At 38.2% G+C, this 18,436-nt stretch overlaps 2 protein-coding genes across 2 annotated transcripts; one reads left to right on the top strand and one right to left on the bottom strand.

Moving 5' to 3' along the window:
* Window positions 1–9,011: 9,011 nt before the first annotated feature.
* Window positions 9,012–12,669, top strand: LOC133797314 (uncharacterized). The gene is made up of 2 exons (XM_062235184.1): window positions 9,012–9,165; window positions 10,698–12,669. The coding sequence occupies exon 2, from the start codon at window positions 10,718–10,720 to the stop codon at window positions 12,299–12,301; it is 1,584 nt and encodes a 527-aa protein (XP_062091168.1). The 5' UTR covers window positions 9,012–9,165; window positions 10,698–10,717; the 3' UTR covers window positions 12,302–12,669.
* Window positions 12,670–13,262: 593 nt separating this feature from the next.
* LOC133797306 (probable receptor-like protein kinase At1g49730) lies at window positions 13,263–18,165 on the bottom strand. The gene is made up of 9 exons (XM_062235171.1): window positions 17,705–18,165; window positions 16,216–16,776; window positions 15,649–15,936; window positions 15,278–15,539; window positions 15,142–15,194; window positions 14,777–14,844; window positions 14,573–14,662; window positions 14,217–14,301; window positions 13,263–14,127 (listed from the first exon to the last, which is right to left on the bottom strand). Exons 1-9 carry the CDS (start codon window positions 17,781–17,783, stop codon window positions 13,583–13,585), a joined length of 2,031 nt encoding a protein of 676 aa, XP_062091155.1. The 5' UTR covers window positions 17,784–18,165; the 3' UTR covers window positions 13,263–13,582.
* Between the last annotated feature and the right edge of the window lie 271 nt (window positions 18,166–18,436).

The following is an 18,436-nucleotide window of genomic DNA, read 5'->3' as shown; positions in this document are numbered from 1 at the left end:
CAGCTCGGATGGTGGAGCTCGGGGAATCGTGGCGAATCTCTGGCATTTGTCGCATTTCTTCACGTACTCGAAAGAATCTGTTTTAATAGTTGGCCAGAAATATCCTTGGCGTATGATCTTCTTGGACAGGCTATGCCCCCCGGTGTGATCTCCGCAGAACCCTTCATGAATTTCTTCAATGATCTTCTTAGCTTCGGGCGGGGTTACGCATCGAAGTAACGGCATGGAATATCCCCTCCTGTATAGCTTTCCGTCCAAAATGGTGTAACGGGGAAGTTGATACATCAATTTTCGAGCCTGGTTCCGGTCTCTTGGAAGGACTCCGTTCTCGAGATATTTAACTATTGGGGTCATCTAGGTAGGTTCTATTTCGATCATACACACATCTTCCTCTTCTGGATCATTAATGCTAGGTGCCGATAGGTGTTCTATGGGCACAACGTTTAGTTCTTCATTTTCAGCGGATGTGGCGAGCCGAGCTAAGGCATCTGCATTTGAGTTCCGCTCACGGGGAACCTGTTCGATTGTATAAAATTCGAAACACTCCAATGCGGATTTTGCCTTCTCCAAATAAGCGGCCATTCTCGTGCCGCGAGCCTGGTATTCTCCCAATATTTGATTTACCACGAGTTGGGAATCACTGTAGCAATGTACAGCTCTAGCTTTGAGCTCCTTTGCTATACGAAGTCCCGCGAGTAAAGCCTCGTATTCAGCCTCATTATTCGACGCTTCGAAACCAAATCTCAAGGCAGAATGAAATCTGCTCCCTGCGGGGGTAACCAAAATGACCCCTGCCCCCGCTCCATTTTCGTTTGATGAGCCGTCGACGTAAAGTTTCCACAGCTCGTGGGCCGGGGTTATTACCTCGTCGTCGGCTATGCCAGTACATTCCACTATAAAGTCCGCCAACGCCTGTGCCTTAATGGTTGTTCTCGGGTGGTAGGTGATCTCGAACTGTCCGAGCTCAACTGCCCATTTAAGAAGCCGACCTGAAGCTTCTGGCTTAGACAAGACTTGCCTAAGTGGTTGATCAGTCAACACATGGATGGGATGCGCTTGGAAGTAGGGGCGGAGTTTACGAGATGAATGAATTAGACTAAGCGCCAGCTTCTCCATCAGGGGGTATCTTGACTCTGCCCCCAGTAATCTTTTACTGATGTAGTAAACGGGTCTTTGTACCTTCTCTTCCTCTCGAACGAGCACTGCGCTTATTGCATGTTCGGTGGTTGAGAGGTATAGGTACAGAGTTTCTCCCATTTCAGGTTTTGACAGGATGGGTGGTTCCGCGAGGTGCTTTTTGAGCTCCTGAAAGGCCAGCTCGCACTCCTCCGTCCATTCAAATTTCTTACCTCCTCTCAATAAGTTGAAAAATGGAAGACCACGGTCCGTAGATTTCGAGATGAATCTGCTTAGGGCTGCCATCCTGCCAGTCAAACTTTGGACATCTTTGTGCCTTCGAGGTGAGGGCATGTCAATCAGGGCCTTGATCTTGTCGGGGTTAGCCTCGATTCCACGAGAGTTCACAATAAAGCCCAGAAATTTTCCTGAAGACACCCCAAAAGTGCACTTCTGAGGATTTAGCTTCATGTTGTATTTCCGGAGTACGCCGAAGCACTCTTCGAGGTCATCAACATGGTTCTTATTGAGTTGAGATTTGACAAGCATGTCATCGACATAAACTTCCATGTTGTTTCCTATTTGCCCTGAAAACATCATGTTCACGAGCCGCTGATATGTGGCCCCAGCATTCTTGAGCCCGAATGGCATGACATTATAGCAGTATAGCCCCTTATCCGTGATGAAGCTCGTATGTTCTTGGTCGGGGGCGTGCATGGGAATCTAGTTATATCCAGAATATGCATCCATGAAGGGCATCAGGCCATGCCCCGCTGTGGCATCCACGAGCTGGTCAATCCTTGGCAACGGAAAACAGTCTTTCGGGCAAGCTTTGTTGAGATCTGAGTAGTCAATACAGGTTCGCCACGTCCCATTGGGCTTTGGGACCAACACCAGATTGGCTACCCAGTCAGGGTAAAAGGCATCCCTAATGAATCAATTTGCCTTTAACCTATCAACCTCATCCTTTAGTGCTTTCTTTCTATCTTCGTCCAGCTGTCTTCGCTTTTGTTGCTTCGGGGGGAAGCTTTTGTCTATATTCAGTGCGTGGCTTGCTATACTCGGACTTATTCCCACCATGTCCGAGTGCGACCACGCGAAGACATCCTAGTTTTTCTTCAGAAAGCAAATTAATTGTTATTTTGTCTCATCTTGGAGGTGTTTTCCGACCTTCACCTTTTTCAAGGGATCGGCTTCCTCGAGCTGAATTTCTTCGAGCTCCTCTAAAAGTTCGAGGTCAACTTTCTCCTCAATCCTTGGATCAATCTCTTCGTCAATCTCTAAGACCGTTCCGTCTTTGTTTTGAATGATGGCAAGTGCTTGTGCGCTCGTCTGTTTCTTTCCTCTCAAGGAGATGCTGTAGCATTCCCTCCCTGCTAATTGATCTCCCTTCAATGTTCCGACTCCACTAGGGGTCGGAAACTTAAGGGCCAGATGCCTTACTTATGAAACTGCCCCCAGCCCGACCAGGGCGGGTCTCCCGAGCAGCACATTGTAGGCTGATGGTAAGTCTACTACCACGAACTCCATCATCTTGGTTGCTGAGACTGGGTAGTCTCCCAAGGTCACAGGGAGCTCGATGGATCCCATGCAGGCGGTCCCTTCTCCTGAAAAGCCGTATAAAGTAGTTGTACACGCTTTCAGGTCGTGAAGGGAGAGTCCCATCTTTTCGAGGGTTGCTTTATAGAGAATGTTGACTGAGCTCCCATTGTCTATGAGAACTCGGTGGACCCTTTTATTGGCCAGCTGGAGAGTGATGACCAGTGGATCATGGTGAGGAAACTGGACATGGGACGCGTCTTCCTCAGTGAAGGTTATTGGTTGTGTTTCAATCCTCTGGCTTTTTGGAGCCCTAGGTTCGGGTTCATAAGGAGACCCATCCCCAGTTTTCAGCTCGTTAACGTATCTCTTTTGGGCATTCCTGCCTACTCCTGCGGGATGAGGCCCTCCCGAGATGGTTATTACATCCTCTCCATCTATCGGCGGGGGCCTATCTTCTTCCCGAGCTCAGGAATTATTGTTTTGTGACATCGGAGGCGCGGCTACTCTCTGGCTCGCGGCCGCCTGACTAGTACTCTGGTTTTTGACATATTGCCGAAGTAACCTCTCGAGATCAATCCTTCGATCTCGTCCTTCAGTTGTCGACATTCATCGGTTGTATGCTCGGTGTCTCTGTGAAATCAGCAATACTTACTGGAGTCCCTCTTGGATTTTTGATTTCTCATCGGGTCCGGACGCCTAAAGGGGACCTGGTTTTCATTAGCCACGTATATGTTCTCCCGAGACTCATTGAGCTCGGTGTATACCCTATACACGGAGAAATATCTCTCCCCCTTCTTTTTCTTTCCTCCTTCGGCCTCGGGATTACTTCCTTCGTTCTTTTTTCTCTTGGAAGGGTTTTCCACAGCAGGCTTTGAAGCTATTGGGTCCGCCGAGGTTGAGGCAGAGTTTACGTTTATCGTTGTAGTTTCGAGCTGGGAAGTCACATTAAGTGTCGACCTCGCTTCCTCTACATTGACAAACCTCTGCGCTCGTCTATTAAACTCGGTTAGGGACCTCACCAGTTTTCTTTGCATATCGTCCCAGAGGGCGCTTCCTGGCATTACTCCGGCCTGGACAGCCATTAAGTGTCCACTGTCATCCACATTCCGAGCTCGGGCGACTTCCAAGTTAAACCTTGTAAGGTAACTTTCTAATGTTTCGCCTGGTTGTTGCCGAACATTAGTGAGGGTTGACGCCTCAGGTCGAACCCCCATCATGGCTTTGAACTGCTTTTTAAAGTCTTTAGACAGCTGCTCCCAAGAGGTTATTGAATGTCTCTTATATTTTTCGAACCAGCTTTTAGCTGGTCCTGTCAATGATACTGGAAATAACATGCATCTGAGCTCGTAACCCATGTTACTGGCTCTCATTATGGTGTTGAACGTGCTCAGATGACTGTACGGGTCGGTCTTTCCTTCGAACGTTGGGACGTGAGGGATCCGAAACCCTTGAGGAAATGGAGTATTGGAAATATGGGGAGCAAACGGTTCGAGCTCCTCGTCAGAGTCTTCATATCGATCATTTTCTTGCTCGTTTTTCAAAAGCCTAAAGGCCTTTTCAAGCTGATCGATTCTTTCTTGGACTGGGTCCGCAAGGGGTACTGTCTGGAATCGGTTGTCATCGATCATAATTCCAGGCTCGCGTCTCCGCAAGGGATCCCTACGCCCATTCAAGCGATCCCTCAGGTTCGGATTTATTGGGTCACTATTACCCCGACTTTGATTCAGGTGCTCTCGCAGGTCGGGACGATTTCTGCAGTTTCCAGTATTCTTACGACCTCGGTCATGCTTGCTGACCGACCTGGTATCTTCAGAATCATCATTGGTAAAACTCGTCGCATGGTTATTTCATGATGGATTCTTTCCATGTCGCCTCGTCTCTGCCGTGCGAGACCGAGATGTTTGACTTTTTTCAGATGGGGCGCCTCTCCGCTCCTGGAAAGCCTCCCCGTTTCCTTGTCTTCCTCCCGCACGCCTTTCGCCCTGATCTCAAACTGGTTAAGCATTCCTGCGGGGGGGCGAAGGATATCTTATAGGTGATGGAGGGAACCGTATGGGTGATGGTGGCTGCCATCCATGTAGCAGCCTAGACGGTCCAGAGTTTGCCCGAGATGGGTCGGTCGCATTTGGTGTGCTCCCAGGTATTTGAGTCCGAGCCTCTGCAGGGGTTCGGTTGTTCTCAGTTCCTGCAGGTACTTCCACAGGCGGGTTAGCCGGGGCCCTTGCCCGAGTATTTCTCTGAGGCCTAGGGGGAGTGGATGGCTCTGCTGGTGCCGGAGGCTGAGCCAGCCTCCTTGTGGCAGCATCTTTTCGTGGGCGCCCACGGGGTCTACGGGGAGGAACGTGTACGTCCCTTGGAGGAGGGACTTGGTTTTCGCGCGGAGGCGGGGGCTGAGCCACCTGCGCCTCTGCGGCTATCCTTGCCAACGCCTCATTCCGTTTGTTGGCCTCTGCCAACTGCTGCTTCAATTGCCGGTTTTCAAGTTCCATAATGGGAACATACCGCTCAGGATTGTAATACATATCCTCATCCCTTGGTGGAGCAGGTGGTCCCCGGGAATCGGAAGATCCACTTCTTTCTTCAACATCCGGGTTTTCCATTGGTTGTTTCCTAGGACGTCTTGGGTAATTTTCTTCAGTAACGTTCTGATTATTAGTGGCCATGACTTACTCAGGGATGAATGCTTAAGGCTCTCAATGAAAGCACCAAACTGTTGACGCCGTTTTTCGTCAACTGTAAAAGAAGAGCACGTAAACAACAAACAGTGATGCCCAATATAAATATGATAATACAAAACACAATTTTTACGTGGTTCAGCAGTTAAATCTGCCTAGTCCACGAGTGTTTGTTATTAAACTCAAGATGATCTCTGAAAATTCTTCAAGTATGAATTCTTCAGATTTTTCTCCCAAGATTCAGAGATTCGGTCCTTTACAATGGTGCATGACCTCTCTATTTATAGAGAAGATTGCAGAATACTATCCCACATATTTTGGGTAGTTACTCATTTTGTGCAAATAAATCAAATGGCCTTAAATGCCTGCAATCCGATATAAAAGGAAACGTCCCCTGAAGACCAGGGGGCGTATAACTAATCAAATAATATCCCATGATTTTAGGGGATTTACAGTAACAAATGTAGACCACGTCTCTTATAGACAACACTTTAAGATATTCATGGTTATTATCATATATCACCAAGGCCTCACATCAACTTTCGAGCTAATAACATCTCCCGAGGTCACATGGCTTTCGAGATCGTACGCGCGTCAGGCTCGGAACCCATGATCCGAGGTCATCCCTGAGGACAGATGCATCTCGGGAGCTACCCTTCGAGATCGTGTGGATTTCGAGGCCACCATATTCGAAGTCGTCTCGGCTTTGCAGGCTCGATGTCTGATCTTGGAACATACTTCAGACTTTACGAGTTCATTCGCTGCGAATCCAGCTTTCGAGGTCACATTTATCATGGCTCGAAATCTGGGTATAACACCTGCAGCAACAAAAGATGCAGAGATTAATGTGAAGCACAAAAAATTCTTTTAGAAACAAGGAACACATTATGAATTAAAAATAATATTAATAAAAATAAATAAATTAATTAATTTAAAATTTTAAAATCGAATAAATTATTTTCAAGTTATAAATATTCATGTGCTTAAACAAATGACACCTCTAATTTATGATCGATATGACAACAACAACAATAATAAATATAATAAATGTTTATTTAAATTATTTATGTTTTTTTTAATTTAAATGTAATAGTTTTACAAAAATATATCTTAGCAACATATATAATTTAAATTTGATTTATTTCAACGATATATATATAAATTTAAATTTAATTAGATATTTAATTACTACAACTATTTAATTAAATTATAAATATATGTAAACAATATTTTTTTCTCATTTTTTAATTTAATTTTTCTACTTTATGGCTATTAATTAATTTAGGATTTTTTTTTTATCTATTTTCTCTTTTTTCTAATTTTTATTTTAATAAAGCTTATAATAGATAAAAATATCTATATAATAATAATAATAATAATAATAAAATCTATCTATTTATATTTTAACTTTTTGACAAAACAAGGGATCCAAATGTTAGTTTTTAACAATAAAATATCCAAACGGGTAATAAACTAAATTATACGTGGTTCAAATAATCTATCTTTATATTCATATTTTTAACATTTTAAAAAAACACAAGGTCCACAAGTTAATTTAAAAAAAAAAAGGGTCCAAATGGGTAAATGATTAAAATACAAGGTTCAAAATGATGTGAATCCTTATAAAAAAACATAAATTATATATATATATATATTTAGATAATTTACTTTTATAAAGAATTTTTAACATTTTGAATAAATATATGATCAAAATGTTAATTTTAAAAAATAAATAATTAAAACGAGTAATCGACCAAAATATAGTGTTCAAATAATTGATCTATCTAAACCTATTTTTACCTTTTGACAAAAATTGAGGTCCACAAATTAATTTTTAAAAATAAAGGTTCCAATGGGTAATCGACTAAAATACAATCTTCAAAATGATCAAGATGTCTTGACGTGTCCATATAAAGAGCATGTTATACTAGTAGGGTGAAAATGAATCACTACCCCACAATCTCCCAAAAAATATTTAAAAATATATATTTTTTAATAATTACAAAGGACTGTGCGGAGCGCGGTTATGTTTTCTAGTCTCCAAATATATCCCATCTAATCTTGATTTATTTTGCCATTTAATCTCGAGAGAGTTTACAGGAGTATATTTAAGTAAAATTATAATAAATAATATTTTCTGTACATCCCAAAAAATAAAAAATAAAAAACTTATAAGCGAAACAATCAAATCAACATTTTAAGTTACAAAATAATAATAATAATAATAATAATAATAATAATAATAATAATAAAATGAAATTGAATTCATATGATTCTTAAATTCAACTATATATTTAACTTGAGAACATACCTATACTTCGTGAAACATCACTTCTATATAAAAAGTGTGTAGAAAACAGAAATTATTGGTTTTAACAGTTTTTTTTCCATTAACTTTAACGGAATATTCTTATATTTAACAGAATATTCTTATATTTGACTGTAGATTGTAAACATAACTTAAACTTAAATAAAATAAATAAATAAATAATTAAACAAATTAAATATGATATTTTTGAGATATTTTACAATGATAATTATTTAAAAATAATAAAATCATACATTTTATAACTTAAATTTAATATTATATTAAACATATAATATATATCTTTTGTTATCACTACCAAATTAAAAAATTAAAACAAACATAAACTTAAAAAAAAATGATATTTTAAAGATATTTTAAATAATTAAATCATATTTATTTAAAAATAATAAATGCATACATATCATTTTTTATCTTATAAATTTGTGTGATAGTTTGTTTTTATCAAGTGATTGTAGTTTTTTTCTTCATGAAATTCACCAAAGGACATTGCGAGATGCATTAGAAACTAAAAATAGTTGATGCATGTATACTACTGTCTACACTATGACTTTTTATATTATTAATTTCGTTTTAAATATTATTGTATTTTATATATATGTCATGTAGCCATGTAAATATATATTTATGTCAACGTTGTGTTTAGATGTCATATATGTAGAAATTATTGATATAAATATTTATATATACTATAGAAATATAATTCATTTTATTATATATATTTAAAAAAATTATAGACAATGTTTACAACTTTAAAACTAAGCAAATGTACATTGCACGTTGCTTCTACCTAGTTTTATAATAATTAAAATAAAGATTTAATTTTAAGAACTTTTTTATTTGTATGGAAAATATTATTTTGGCTTTATATTTTTCCTGAATACGTAATCGTATCTTGTATTTTGTTAAATGACAATTTATACTCTCTATTTTATAAAATGAATCAAAATAATATCATAGACTGGATTTTTGTTAAAATATTTTCAATTAAAAAATTAATTATTTGATCAATGACAATGCAATGAGTTTAGAGAAGCAATTGAAAGATGATATTTGAAAATATTTTAAGCGAAATCATGTCTAATTTACTATTTTGATCTATTTTATAAAATACAAGATAAATATATTTATTTAATTTGATAAGAATAGAATCATGTATGTGGAATTAAATTTTTTATTCCCATAAGATTATCAAAATGTAAGGTTAAAATAAAAGTAATTATAAATAGTGGGAAATAGTGTTGATCTAGAAGATACAGAAAAGGAAAGTGAGTTCTGGGCTTAAGCCCAACAAAAACGGTAAGCCGCTTCACACTCAACTAAATAAAAAAAAAAGAATCCTCACATAATAACTAAAATTAATATTCTCTGCTTAAACTCTTTACCTTTCCACAAAAATAAAAAATTAAAATTAAAATCTCTGCATTTAGTCCTATGAGTTTCCCCACACAAGCATAGACAGACTCGTTTATCATTCGCCATATAAATTTGCTCCAACTCACTCAGGTGAAGCCTTTATTTAAATCTTTATTGTTTTAGAGATCCTAATTTTTTTATGCATGTATATAGTTTATTCATTTAGATCGCTTATGATTCTTCTGGGGTTTTCAAGAACCCTTTCTCTTTTATTTTTCAATCAAATTATGGAATTTGATTTCTGGGATTACCATTTTTGCTCACCTTTGTCGGTTCGAAGCTTCATGTTCAATAGTTTATCATTATTAAGCTGTTAATTAGTTAAAATGTTCACGCAAAAACATAGAACTAGCATCACCCAGAAGAGAACCACAAGTTTTTTGTATTTCCCCCTTTGTTTTATGATTGAAGTTTTCCTATTCTAGAATTGGGTTGATGCTAACTTACTCGTATTGTACATGTTACTGTGGATTATACACCATTTTTTGTAGTTGGTGATAAGGTTTTGTTTAATTTAAATGCTTGAATGTTTTTTTCCTTGCAATTGTCAAATGCGTGGAAGATTGCAATTTCCTTTAAGCAGCTTTTTTCAACAGATTACTTTCCTTGCTTTTTATTCCAAATATTTGGTATTTCGTCAAACCATGCGGTCAATGTTTTTTCTAATCTGCAGCAAGAAGAGTTTGGAAGTAAGATTTATTAGCATCCAATTTTGGGCATAGTGACCTTTCCTTTTATTTTTTCAGAGAAACCATTGGAGCTTACTTGAATAACATGTGATGATCAATGGGTTTTCATGTTTTGTTGTTTGTTTTGAGTTAACTGGGATTATGAGATTCCTACTTCATGCCAATCTTGCATTGATAAGGAACATAAACACATATATATTAATTATGCTTCTTGGCATGGGTTCGTGAACTATCTGCTAAAAGTTTGGCCTAAGATTAATGAGATAGATAATTAAGAATTAAGACATTAGAATTTATAACGTTTATGGTGAAAGTCACCCTTTCACCAGGACTCATTTGGTGCTGTTGTTGAAACCTTCATATTCATAGTCTAGGAATAGTGTGAATGCTGTCTAGTGGGTATGGGGATGAAATTACAGATGTTCATGTGTGCTAACATGCTTGAATTAATAGTTTGAGGTTACTTGTCATGGTTTTTCTTGACCGTGGTTTCTCTGTTACAAATCTATCACAAAAGCTTTGCATGCAGAGTACAACAAAGAGTCAGTAAAATGATGCTTAAATAGAGCTTTTAATAAAATTTGTTTCTTATCAAAAAAATACAAATCTGTAAAATTGTATTTAGTTATGTTCATCTTCAGAATGCAAGTATATTGCAAGGCTGATGCCTGTTGCATGTGAACGTACCATGCCTTTTGCTTTCCCGTGTGCTGCCTTAACTTTGAAAGAAATTTCTTTCATATTTGCAATTCTATTCATTCCTTGTGATTTCAGAGTAAGACCTCAAATATGGGAAATGTTGATCGAGTAATTCAAGACTCATGCTTCTTAAGATATTAATATAGTCAGTGTTATTCTGCAATTGATGCATCTTTTGCTTCAGCTTGTAACCATCCTAATCTGTATTAGTGGTTTTCTTCTCTCCATACACAGAATTTTGAGTTTGAACACTCATGGCTTATTCAAATACATCAGCATCACTAGTGCGTTTAGACTCCTATGAGCAAAGAGAACATATTGCAGGTTCAAGCACAAATACACTTGAAGCTCCATTCAACCAGCCAAGTCGAAGCTCCTCTGATGGTCATGTCGCCATCCTTTGGGATATTGAGAATTGCCCTGTCCCAAGTGATGTTCGTCCTGAAGACGTAGCTGGTAATATTAGAATGGCTTTGAGGTTGCATCCTATAATTGAAGGAGCTGTTATGATGTTTTCTGCCTACGGTGACTTTAATGCCTTCCCCAGGAGGCTTCGGGAGGGTTGCCAGAGAACTGGTGTCAAACTCATTGATGTTCCAAATGGAAGAAAGGATGCTGCCGATAAGGCCATTTTGGTTGATATGTTTTTGTTTGCCCTGGACAACCCTCCCCCTTCTTTCATCATGCTAATATCTGGGGATGTTGATTTTGCTCCAGCACTTCATATACTTGGTCAACGAGGTTATACTGTGATTCTTGTTATCCCTTCTGGGGTTGGTGTTTCATCTGCTCTATGCAATGCTGGTAAGTTTGTTTGGGACTGGCCTAGTGTGGCTCGTGGGGAAGGCTTTGTTCCACCTGCTAGGGCTCTAATTCCCCCTCGTGCTGGACCAGCTGACCTTGCTGGTTACTTCATGGGGTGTCATATCAATGACAATGTTCAAAATGAAGAAGAAACCATTGTACATAGGGGGGTCTCACAAAGTTATTACAGCTCAAGAGATTTGTCGATTGTGTCACAGTCACTTACAGAATACAATGGTAGTTATATAACGCCTTGTAATTCTTCAGCTCTGAGGTCATACAGTCTACCGTCTGGCTTGAATGAAGCTTCTGCAGGGCCTGTTATTTCTGCTGATCAGAGTGACTCTACTTTATGGGTGCAGCCTGGGGACTTGAATGGTCTAAAGGGGCAGCTGGTGAAGTTGCTTGAACTTTCAGGAGGATGCCTGCCTCTTACCCGAGTTCCTGCTGACTACCAAAAAGTTTTTGGGAGGCCTCTTTATGTATCTGAATATGGTGCATTTAAGCTTGTAAACCTTTTCAAGAAGATGGGCGATACAATAGCTGTGGAGGGTAAAGGCCACAGAAAATTTGTCTATCTTTGGAACTGGAAAACAGGCCCAACTGCACCACCTATGAATTTGATAAGGAAGGATAATAGGAAAGGGAAGGCAACTCAGGAAGAGTGTATAGATAGTGTCAATGGTAATGTCTCATCAGATGAGTTGTCAGACGAGGAAAGAGTAGTCACTGAAGAACATGATGAGAGGATGAGCCAAGGAAAGACTAATTTGGGAACAATAGCTCGATGTGATAATGAGTACCAACTCGTGCAGTTTAAATATGAGCTGCAAGAGATATTAGTCAGCTATTCTTGTCGGATTTTCCTGGGTTGTTTTGAAGCAATATACCAGCAAAGATACAAGAAACCACTGGACTTTCAAAAGTTTGGTGTGGATCAGCTGGAGGAGCTGTTTGAGAAAGTTAAAGATGTGGTGGTGTTGCATGAAGAACCAGTAAGCAAAAGGAAGTTCCTGGCTGCAGTTGGTGGGTAGAAATTTTTCAGGTAGCTGCCCGTTTCTTGTAGCCTTGACGTTTTTAAGTTATACCTGGGCAGAGGATCGAGTATGCTTTTGGTTGCCCAGTCTGCTCGTGTCTGTTCCCTGTTTTTTCAAATTCATTTACAATGTACTATGAAACAATGAAGTAGAGGCTGGGCTACCTTTTTTTTTCTCCCTTGTGGCTGTGAATGTGTCCTGCATGGATATGAAGCTTATTATAAAACATTTCCATGTGAGACTCATACCCAGTCAATGTAAGTTTGTAACTGATCCATTGCTAAAGATTGAAGTGTATATTGTTTTTCTTTTATTTATTTTTTCTAATAGTAAAATTCAGTCGTAGTAAAGAGTTCATTGAATAATTCTGCTCTTGCTTTCATTCTCCATGTATATTGGATATGATATCAGATCAGCTAAATAGGGTCTGGCTCCAAGTGTCTGTAATATTTCTGTTGTGTTTCAACTGTAAGATTATCCTTTTGAAGGACCTGAGTCAAAACATAAAAATTGGATATCTTACTATCCGTGACAATAGTCCAATATTTCAGGTTGACACAGATTTCCTTACAGTGCTTTCCGTCCGGTGAAGCTACAGCACTATTTTTCCATCATTGGATCAAAGTGAACCCTTTATCTACTGTACCATAGAATAAGAATATAATTTTACATCAATAATATAATTTGACTTCTATTGACTGAAATCATGTTCTCATGGTCACGCTTATGTTTGCAATTTGGATTAACAATTAGCTAGAATTTCTTTGCCTAATAAATTAGAATGCAGCCTTTATATATAATAATGATAACAGTGAAGAAAAAGGGTCATGTTTGGATTATAATTAGAATCAATAGAACTTCCTAATTGGTAAGTCATTTTTAACATCAATGTGCCTCCCTTGATCATTCGTGTTCTTTTGGTGTAAAATAGAGAATATGTAATCATTCGGGTATGGGATTCATCGAAATTGAGAATAAAATTGTTTTATTTGTACCAATACAACAAAGCAAAGCAAAGCAAAGCAAACCGATTATATTTGACATCTCCAAAATGTTGGCACAAAAAGATAACTTGTACAACTTTCTCACTTTTCACGAGGCAGGCATAACTCAATTCCTTGGACAGGCTATTGAAAGACAAAAATTGCAAACTCCATGTTCTTCTTAACTTTGAGAAAACAAAAGAAGGTTGATCTGATCTAATGTTGTTAACTAAGAATTAGTTCAAGTGTTCCCATTTCCATCAACAAGTGTTAAAGAGTCTCTGAGGGGTTGACTTTAAACAGATAAAATGTTGGGTGGTGATTGTGGAGAACCATTTTCAAGTAAGAAGCTCCGGCTACAATAGGATCTTGATGTACTAGAAGAAGAAGCAAGACATCTCCCATCACCACTGTGGAAAATGTTCTCATTCCTGTGCATTTTGCCTTTACTTGTCCTCGGTCTTCCCTCAGTTCCATCATACTCTTCGTCTTCAAGAGCTTCTGCAAATCCACTATCCATGGGGTCCGAACTTTCGTATAACATCCTTAGGACCTGTTTAATTGAAGGCCTTGCCCAGCCTTCCTTTTGGGTGCACCATCTCACTATTGAAGCAATTGTTTGAAGCTGCTCCGAATCAAAAGCATCTCGTATACTTGGATCAATCAGATCAGATAGCCTTGATTCTGGTACCAGGTGTATTTGTGACCACTCAACCAAATTCTTGCCATTATGTACTGCTCGTCTTGCAGTCACTAGTTCCAGTAGTAACACACCATAGCTATAGACATCGCTTTTCTCAGTCAGCTCTTGAGTGACTACATACTCCGGGTCCATATATCCTAGAGTCATTACACATTTATCACTCCTAACCACGAAATATAAAACTTTCATATTTAAGGAGCAAATTTTCTTTTTTTTTTTAACTAACCTGGAGTTCCCCGGACTTCTGTGTTTACAGGTTCAAAGGAAATAGAACCATCTATCGATGCATGTGCAAGGCCAAAATCTGCAACCTGGGAGCCAATAAAAGAAATACATGATCTTCTAAGCTTAGCAAGGCACTTTATGTACATGCTATAGATGCACTGTTACAAGACTGGAAAAGAAAGCAATTTGAATTAATGGGAGCCTAGCCTAGGTTTAGTTAAAGAGAACTTTGAACACATCCAAAGAAAACACCTCTAAGTCCATGAAAAAGTTCATTAATTTTCATTATCACCACAAAATGCAAAAATGGAAAAAACAAATCTACTAGTGTTCACATGCATTCAATTGGCATAATACCTTGGCAACAAAATTCTCATCTAGTAAAATGTTGCTGGACTTAATGTCTCTGTGGCACAGAGGAGGATTGCAGTAGAAATGGAGGTACTCCTGCAGGTCGGAAGAAAATAGGAAAAGATATGCATTGGCATTAAGTGAAGGAAGACTCTTTCAAAATTTATACAATCAAATTTACCCAAAAGCAAGCATGATTCCAAGAATTACCAAAGCATTAGCTACATCAATTGCAATTTGTATTCTTCTCTCCCAACTGAGGGGAGTTCTACTTGGAGCTGCAGACACATCAGAACAATCACATAATTTATGGCGACCAAAGTGCATATTTCAAAATAGGGGACAGTGGGAGTAATTAAATAAATTCATTAAAATTTTCCTTATTAAATGAGAGTTTTACTTGCTACCTAAAGGGGAAAAAAAAACTTATTTTGAGATTATGCTTTGTGCGTCAGTAGCATAAACTATGGACTCATTTGTAACCAAAACCTCAAAATAATGAGAAAACGATCTAAACAATCCCTTCCCCCCTCCTACACCCCAAGCAATTAGAATCAAGAACTGAAGAAGCATACAATGAAGATGATCCTTCAAGCTACCATTTGCCATGTATTCATACATAAGAAACCTGTCATGAACAAAATTAAACATTTAACTTCACTGCTGGATCACAAGGTCAACAAACAGAAGTTCACACAGAGAAGGATCAACCTCTCATTTTTATCAATGCAAAAACCGCGTAAGGCAACAAGATGACGATGATGTAGTCTAGCAAGAAGCTCTATTTCCTGGCAGAACTCATCTTCCCCTTGCTCTGAAACTTCGTTCATTTGCTTTACTGCTGCCACTAAGCCATCATTAAAATGGGCTTTGTACACAGTTCCAAATCCCCCTTGTCCAATCATTGTATTAAAATGTTCCGTTGCCTTCTTTATCTCCTTATAGCTGAATTTTCTAAACATTGATGAGGGTCCTGCATGTTAAGCTATCACCTGTTATTACCCTCAAACAAATGTTCTGTTTCCCTCTCTAATCACGTTAGCAGCAAGAAGCATATAACCAAGACAAACCAAGAATTACACCTTCCTGTAGTTTCCGTACAGGACGAGGAGGGTGGAAGGACTTTGAAGATGTCTTGTCCGTATTTTCACAGTCCTCCAGTTCTTTTCTTTTTCTACGGATAAGAAATAGCAAGACCACAAGCATCATAACAGCAATGACTGCTACTGCAATGAAAACACCAGGAATTACTGTAAGGTGGTAAGAATGATGGTGTTGGTTTAGGGGAGCAGCTGTCAAGTTCTGGCTTGGGCCATCAGCAACTATCGGACTTGGAGAAGCTCCTGGCGTGATCAATGGGGGAGATGGCCCTAAAAAATCAACAGGATTCCAACAACATAATAGTTGGAAAAATCTCATCATCAGATTGTACAAGAAATTTGAGTGAAAAATGAATGAACATTATAAAACATCAAAGTTGAATAGATGATTCACAGATCAACCCAGAAAATTTATTCATGTTAATTGTGAGACACATTATATACTCATTTGAAAAGTAAAAACACCCTAAACAATGGCCATGAAATAGAAACAGAAATTCAACATATAATAGATATAAAATGCTAATTAAATTCATTTATTTTCCAAACCTATAATAGCTGGAGGAATGTTGAGCTCCTGAACTCCAAAAAAACAGCGTGCAATGTCAACAGCTGAATTATTATCAACTTGACTGGCAAGGCTAGCAAATGTAGCATCACGGCAAGTGCTCATTGTCAAATTATTTTCCATTCCTACCAGATGACGAAGGTATGAAATACCAGAATTTAAACAAGTGCGGCATCTACTTCCCTCTGAAAGTGGTACCTTGCAATTTTGTGCAACATCTGCAAATTTTGGTGACTGCAGCATCTGAGACATGGTTGTTCGACCCATACAGTCATAATTAACTAGAACCTTTGTTCCAAATCCACAAAAAGCTGATGCATTACGTGGAACTCCATGTAGTTCCAATGTTCGCGATATGGACTGAAGACAGGTGTCAGATATGTCTGAAGGAACCCCTAGGTTGCCCGTTTGATTTGCATAGTGAGCAATAGAAACTGCAATGAATGCATTTATGTAGCGGCAACATTTTCCTCTGTCGTCTAGGTTTGAGCATAAAGAGGCTGCCAGAGTAAAGTTTGATCCACTCAAATCTAAGGGGCACTCTGCAAAAGCAGGTTTAAGGTCGATAATGAACAATCGGCCTTCATACAAAAAAACATAATGCAAGGCAAGATATACAAAAGTACTTGTGTCAAACTAAGCACATTACTAAACTGAGGTCGACCAGCCTCTTTATTCTGCAATGACACTAGCTCGCCTCTTACTTTTAAGGTCATGGGTCCAAGCAATCATCATTCGTGCTAGAAGGAGGTAAATGTTATGAAGGAAAATGTGGTAAATAAATGGAACAGAACTTAAAGACATTAATTCCTCCGCACTACCGAATCTGTTTCTCTAGATTTCAGAAAATCACAGTGCATTAACTAGAGATGTTTTTATCAGAGATTTGAACATTATCTTCAATCAAGTGATCAACTTCCCTATACAGGACGCATTTCAGAATTAACACACAGACTCAACTTACAAAGAATGAAAACCCTGTTACTGCTAGGCTAGCTAATTTTGATTCATAAATAACTGTCCCGAACCATCCATTAAGCTAAAGAGAAATTGAAAACAAAAGTTTGGACAAGATAATAACTTAAAAACGAAATACACTGCGCCAAGCAATACCCAGTTCCACATAAGCAATATGCTCTGAAAAATGGGTCATAGAACCCCCACAATCCAGAGATTAATGTACATTGTGATGCCCAGTAACTCTTAGACAAAGTTAATGTGAAATGAATAAAAGGAGCAATCAAAATAAAGGGTGCAAGCTTGCGCTCCAGAATCAAAAGGGCTAAGAAATAAAACAGGGAAATACGGAAACTCCAAATCTTTAAACTTACCACTAAACCCCCATTTCAAAACTTCCAACTTTAAACCCAGAATGAGGTTACAATGAGGTAAAAGAGGAAGCAATAACAAATAAATACAGCTTATATAGTAAATAAAAACAAAGAAAAGGAAAATGGGAAAGAGAACAACCTGCCATTGTTACAGGAATCAGCTGCATACCCAAAAACGTCATAAGACCCAACAGAGAGGCGATACCGTAGACCGCCATGGTCCAGACGAATAGGGAAATTTTCAGTAACCCAGATAGAAAAAGGGTGAGAAGAGAAGAAATGTGGGTCAATGGAATATAGAATGCGTGCGGGTTAGAAGTAGAGAGGAACACTTAACTGAACGACTAGCAAGTATTGCTTTGAGAGAGACTTTTAGTTGGTTTTTTTTTCTTTTTCTTTTTTTGTTTTGAGAGAGAGAGTGAGAGAGCTCAAGCAAGAAAGAACCTTGTCCTTAGTTTGAAGAAACTGTTTCTAATTTTATATTTAAATTTCCTTTTATTATTAAATAAATAAAAGAATTTGTAATAGAATTGGACCCCACCCACTGTCTTCATATTCATAAACTGGTTTCTAAATTTGTTAATAATGTAGCAGATCAACTCAAAACAAGGGGACCCCTATTTCTCTACTGAACTTTTACAAAGAATTGGATTTGGCATACTTTACTTTACCCATTAAATACAATTCTAATACTTGTACCGTTTCAGTTTATTTAAAATTACACACAAACCAAATAAAAACTGTTTAGTCATACTTTTATTTAACGTTGAATAATATACACTTACGATTGACTTGTAATTTCCATGTAATATCACTACTACTGACATAGCAAAATGGAATGGAAAGAAAATGTATAATATCAACTTGATAA

The sequence above is a fragment of the Humulus lupulus genome, chromosome 1, assembly GCF_963169125.1.
Source record: "Humulus lupulus chromosome 1, drHumLupu1.1, whole genome shotgun sequence".
Taxonomy (NCBI): domain Eukaryota; kingdom Viridiplantae; phylum Streptophyta; class Magnoliopsida; order Rosales; family Cannabaceae; genus Humulus; species Humulus lupulus.
This window is presented reverse-complemented; position numbering and strand designations above follow the sequence as displayed.